Source organism: Sphaeroforma arctica (genome assembly GCF_001186125.1).
Source record: "Sphaeroforma arctica JP610 unplaced genomic scaffold supercont1.426, whole genome shotgun sequence".
Taxonomy (NCBI): domain Eukaryota; class Ichthyosporea; order Ichthyophonida; genus Sphaeroforma; species Sphaeroforma arctica.
The window spans coordinates 25,874-32,357 of NW_014040132.1; the positions used below are offsets into that span (position 1 = coordinate 25,874).

At 38.4% G+C, this 6,484-nt stretch overlaps 2 protein-coding genes across 2 annotated transcripts; one reads left to right on the plus strand and one right to left on the minus strand.

Annotated features, from left to right (window-relative positions):
* Positions 1–3,084: 3,084 nt before the first annotated feature.
* SARC_06134 (hypothetical protein) lies at positions 3,085–4,109 on the plus strand. The gene has a single exon (XM_014299971.1). The coding sequence runs from the start codon at positions 3,126–3,128 to the stop codon at positions 3,777–3,779; it is 654 nt and encodes a 217-aa protein (XP_014155446.1). The 5' UTR covers positions 3,085–3,125; the 3' UTR covers positions 3,780–4,109.
* A 370-nt stretch (positions 4,110–4,479) lies between these two features.
* Positions 4,480–5,425, minus strand: SARC_06135 (hypothetical protein). Its single transcript, XM_014299972.1, has one exon. The coding sequence runs from the start codon at positions 5,223–5,225 to the stop codon at positions 4,629–4,631; it is 597 nt and encodes a 198-aa protein (XP_014155447.1). The 5' UTR covers positions 5,226–5,425; the 3' UTR covers positions 4,480–4,628.
* Positions 5,426–6,484: the final 1,059 nt, after the last annotated feature.

Consider the following 6,484-nt stretch of genomic DNA (forward strand, 5'->3'; position numbering starts at 1 on the left):
TCGAAGTTTACACCAGCATATATATATTAAGTTATGTTGGCGTACAATGCGACAGTGAATTTGGCCACGGGTATCAGCCCATACTATCATGTTACGTGCCGGCAGTATACGGGGCAGGTTGATAGAGTAATTCAGGCGAAGTTGTTAGAGGTGATAGGTTCTGAGCGTCCGAGTGAAGCTGCTGTGCGGGATAGATCGGTGGCCATTAGAGATGAAATAGCGACGGAGGCGCAGGCAAAGGCGGCAGACGAAAATAGAAAAGAGGCACCAGATTGGACACAGCCGGGGCAGTTGGTTTGGTATACTGGTAGGTCGAAGTATAGTAAGTTGGCAAAAACCTATGTAGTGAGAGGCACGATTGTAATGAGGGAACACTTACAAGGGATGTACGAGGTCAGAATTAATGGGAAGGTTAAGTCAATACATGTGGATCAGCTTAAGGTGAGGTTAGAGGATCCGAAGCATGAGGCCAATATTAGAATGCCTAGGAGGGAAGCTTGTTTGATCTGGCTCTACAATTATACTGGTGAAGGGGCAGTTAGTGTTACAGAACTTAATGAAATAGTGGCAGTAATGCGATCAACAAAGACGGGTAGGACTTGGTTATATGCCAAGAATTCAGCTTTTGGTATATATATTGATACGACAGTCGATGAGGTGAAGCGAGGTGAAAGTAAGGGCGTGGTAGAAGATACTTTGGATTTGGCTATGAAGCATCACTTCAATAAGAACAGGTGGAACAAGTTGCAGATGTTCTTCCAGGTTGCGAGTGATCCCATTTTTCGGAAGAAGCAGTTGAGTAAATTGTTGAATTGAATGAATGAACTCGACACTAATCTCTTGTTCATTGGGTTGGTGTAATGTCAACCATGTTTACTTCCGATTTAAAACAATGTTGGTGTCGTAAGTACCGAACTATTCGGTACTGTTCCTGGGTGTCAATAAGAGTGCGAGAACTTCTAAGAGTGGGCGATAACTTATAAGTGTGGAAACTAATAAGTTTGAAAAGTTCTAAATTGTATTGTGCGGTTTGTTGGCGAACGGCCGCGCAGGCTCGGAAGAAGAGGAGGTTGGTGTATGATTGGTGCTTTGCGAACCGAAGTGCGGGGTTATATGAGCTGGAGGTAGGCAGATGACGATATATATTGAATGGACTTGTAGGCTCGAAATTGAGTAGATACACGATTTGATTGGCGGCAGGATTCACAAGGAAATCCTTCGGAGATAGTATAAATATGTAGTTTCGTTCATTCAAGATGTTTATTCTGCTAAGGTAGACGTTTATTCAACTATTGCGGAAATAAAACTAGGTTCACCGTTACATTGTATTTTGAGTCGATCTAAGATTACAATATATTTTTGTCTACCTCAGCCGTACCGAACTATGGATATTTTCAAAGTCATTGAGGCCGTGAGCTTAGTGACTCAGACCCACCAAAAGAACGGCTCAGATATAAAATTGCTCGCCTGGCTACTTGTCGGATCAGATATTTCTAAAACGAAAAAAAGTCTCATTTAATAAAAAAATAGGGCAGGATTTATTTATTTTGATATAGCCCTCTATACAGGCTCTACATAATACATTTCGTTCTTTTTGTATAAATATATGTTTTGTATTTTTTAACACCACAGAACAGAACCCCATCTCGAAGTCGTAATAGTATTTAAAAAATACATAAAAAAAATGAGCAGATCTCTGGCACTGAATATTAATTAGGGCCAGCCTTTGTTGTAGTTTTATCATCACGTGGATATCGAGCCAGATTCGCCCTAATACCAGTAACCAGAGCCCCAGATGCCCAGGCTCACATATATATTTATTGGGGGGGGATTGCCGGGGTGGTGTTTTAAAATTAATATCTATTATTAGTGTTCTTGGCCCTTGGATCATTTGATTTTTAGAAGATTTTTTTAATACAAAATACAAACAAAACAAAGAAAGCAAATACAAAAAATGAAGCAGAATAGATAAATAGCAGATGATGTGATAAATATTCTAAATCAAGACAGATATTTGTTTTATAAAACAAAAAAGAACAAATACAGTTTCTTATATAAATGTATATTAAATATTATTAAAATAATAATAGAGGGCTATGAGCTTCAGTCTTCACAGTGATCACCTAAAATAGCATAAATATGTACTACAATGTAGCCCTCTAAATAGTACAAGAGGGCTATGAAAGTAGTTGAAGTACTTTATTATTTAAAAAAAATATGATAGTACTTCTCAGAAGTGTAAAGGAGCATTTCCGATATTGCGTTCTGATGGAAATGAACAGTGACAGCGTGACTGCGTGACACTGAGTCACTGACTAGACTAGTGACTACTACTAGTAGCTCTCGCTCTCACTAGAGGAGAGAGAGAGTATAAATAGTAGTAGAGTAGAGAGTGACTAGTTAGTAAATATGTAAATAGTTACTGACTAATCAGTATAAATCAAAGAGGAGTCCTCTAATTGCTATAAAATAAAAACAATAGGCGTGACAGTCACACTGTCGCAGCCTCACACAGGGGATGCGTATGTAGGAACACTGGCCTGGACTCTGGAACACAGGAACAGAGACTCTACTAGACTCTCTACTCGCTCTAGAGAGTAGTAGAGAGAGGCACAAAATTGAAAATACAATTAGTCAATTACTCAACAAAAGTGTTTGATTTCCGAATTTCTAAATATTAAAAGTTAAAACCTGCACTCTCAATCTCCTGAAATGGCTCGGAGTAGGCACTTTGGACTCCATTTCGAGTTTAGTTCTGTTTTTGAGTTTCGAATACTGAGTGACTGAGTAGGGCAATTTTATTTATAAATTCAAATTGGTCGTTCCGAACGGCTTGCGCTTTTATTCGCTGTTTTTTTATTTAAGAAGTGTTTTTATAAAAAAAAGGGGTATGTTTTGTTTCTTTTAAAAAACACACCCCAACTTTCAGGACACAGGGGGTCACAGCGTCACTGACTCACGGACTCACGTATTTTTTTTTAATGTTTTTGCTCACAACGATGCACGACCGCAAGGCGCAGGAGCAAGTCGATTTCAGATATATTTATATACTGCGCGATAATCATATTCATTTCTATCATATAACAGTTGCGATAACAATCGATTAGCTCTAATTATATGTATATATGTATATGGTGATGGTGCAATCAACATCCGTAGTGAGTTTTCTGGTAGCCTGTGCCCTGTTGAATACGAGTACAGCAGCACCTGTCCATGCACATATAAATGCTTCAAACGATTCGCCTTTAAGTATTGAGCGTAGAGCAGTATTAGACGGCAATGGAAATTATTATTCGCTACGTAATAGGTATCACCCAGAGTGTTTAAATGCCGATCTGAACATAAAGAAAGGTGTTCATACAGGGGAGTGCAATACCAGAGACACGCTATACGTGAGGTATATGGAGGACGATGAGACTATCCGTACACATCATGATTGGTGCTTAGGTATGGGTAAAACAGAGGAGCCAGATGGCACTGAATCCAAGAATATGGAGGTACAGGAGTGCAATGGTAGTGAGGCTCAAAAATGGATGGCCCCGAATTACGATGGACAGCGCCATCTGGAAAGTAAGTCCGAACATCTGTGCGCGGATGTCGAGCATCAGCACTGGAAAGCGGAAGTTATCCTCTGGAACTGTAAAAGCATTAATAGCTACAAATTCCTTAATCAACAATGGATCAGTTTTGGGAGAATGGTAAAAGACGGCAAAGCTGATTTTGTGGTACAAGAAATGAGCGAATCGACGGTGAATGGAATGGCCAAGCGTGTGGCGTGACGTACTTCGTACACCTAAATTGAAATATTAGAAATTTTAATCGAGTTTATCCGGCTTAACGAAGAGTCTTGTTCAGGTTCGGCGTATTCACACACTGGCCACCATCGTAGAGCCCATCAATGCGCAACATGCAGCGCCACACATTTGTCAAGTAGGCCTCTATTGAAGCACGACAAACTTTCGATCAAACGATCAATCACAGAAACGAGTTGAATCAATCACAGAAACAAGTTGCGGCAAACACTGGCGATTAGCTCGCCAAAATTAGAACGAAACAATTAATCATATTAGTCAGTAAGACACAAGGTATTAAATTCCAAGGTTGGACACTTTATGATAAAAAGTTATGTTTCTGTATTATATTACATTATATATTTTATTACATCAGAATGACTTCTGTATATGAATCGTCGAATGGCCCTTTCTTGAGGCTTGCTTCTCAGATGAGATGCAATTCTATAGCGCAGATACTCGCACATCAGCCTGTTTCTCCTGCAACAATCACATGAAATGGGCATCGGATGCACACAATTGTCAGATCTGTACGTACGTGAATAAAAGTATTGAATACCATCGAATCTATTCAATTCAAGATGATGAACTTAGGCTCTCTGTAAACAACAAAACGGAAGAACATGTCTCGGAAGCTTATAACAAATTGGCAGTATATATTTTCATAACCTTGTCGCGTCATTCATCCTGCAATATCTGCGAAAGACCGCCATATACAATATACAGCTGATAAATTTATTGATTCGATTCAAAGTGCATTCTAAATTGTGTGCACCACGATCGTCAAACTCTGTGAAATTGTCGTATACACTTCGCTTCAGAATCTACCACGGGGTTTTACAAGGATGTGGAGAGTTGTGCTGCATGCTGATCTAAAGCCTTGTACAGCCACGAATTGAGCTGTTGACTACTATAAATTTCATCCTTGGCAGTTGTAGTGTAAGGAGAAAGTAAAGTGCTTGAAACAACAGGTCTCGAGGAAGCGGCTCTCCTAAGCACTCCTATAACAGTAGCCCTAGTGACTCTTAAAATCCCAGCGATATCGCTGGAGGGTGCAGCCAAGGAGACACATCGCACTTTCTGACGTCCACATAGAGTTGGGATATGCTGAACCATGACTGAACGTATATCCTCACCTATCATCACTAGTTCCAAACTGTTTCTCACTAGATGCTTGGTGACATCGCGGACGCCTACTACAATCAGGTTCGGGGATAAGCCGGGCACACGTCCTGGCACACACACTACAGCAGTGCTCGACCGTCCTGGTGTCTGAGTGTGCTTCAGGTCCAATGCGTTATTGCATATGGGGACATGGGTAGTTTTTGTTATTGCTTTAAAGCCAGATAGTGAGTTGGCATCTGGTCTTGGAGTGCGCATGTGTTTGCGGAAACGTCTGCGTTTGCGTGAAGAATCAGCTACCTCAATAGGCATTTGGCTCGGAGGCTCTCGGATCTGACAAGAATTTAGCAGGTGTGATGTGTGGCAGTGTATCTGAACATTATCTTGGAAATGTGTGTGCCCAGGCACCACTCCATGGTGCTCTTTTGTAAGCGCATCTTCAGTAAACTGTGTAGTATACTGGGCTAGATCGCCCAAGATTTTCGTCGATTGCTGCCGAGATATTCGAGGCCTGAAAAAAGTAGGGGTTTCTTGTGAGTCGACTACGAGAATATAAGCCGTATAGTTACGATGGAAACACACATTTTTCTTCTCGAATACGGATCCAGAGGTTCATTTAGACGCTAAGATAAACACTTCCATATGCTACAACAAATCATCTTTTCAAAAACCTGTATTGAATTAAAATGGAAAAGGACACAAGAGACGTGTGTATGGTTTTCTATATCTCAATCTACTAAGAGATTCAAACGCGACAACTATTCAAAACGATGTCTAGGTGAGGGCAATATGTTATACCATGTATATGTTATCGCACAACGTACCGTCAACCGGGCGTGCACGAGGTATTGCACGAACATTCAAAAAATTATGTATACGTAGATCTTTACGAACAGAGATTTTACTTCCAGGAAGAAAATACTAAAAATTATAATTTGTTAATAGGACATTTCTTCCTAGGACAACGCATGATTGAGAATAAAGTGGTATATTTGCTTATACACCAGATAAAAAGAAATAGAAATATAAAAAAGAAATTGAAATATATATATAAATATATATATATAAACATACATACATACATAAATAGACACATACATACACACACACACGCACACATTTATTTATTTATAGAAGTATATAAATATACATATATTCATACATACACCACACACACACACATGTATATATAACTATACATACATACATATATATTTATATATATATATAAATATATATACATAAATAAAACAGATATATAAATACACACATTTATATATATAAGTATATACATATATATATATATATATATAAATAAATAATTATATATATATCTAGATATATTTATACAAACATTTGAATATATGTATATATATAGATATATATATATATATACATATGCGCACAAACTAACAAAACACACATTAACACACACACACACACATATATATATATGTATTCATAAATAAGTATATATATATATATATACGCCCAAACACACACGCACATACCATCACTCATATACGTAGATGCATACATACTTAAATACATAAAAATATAAATTTGTATAT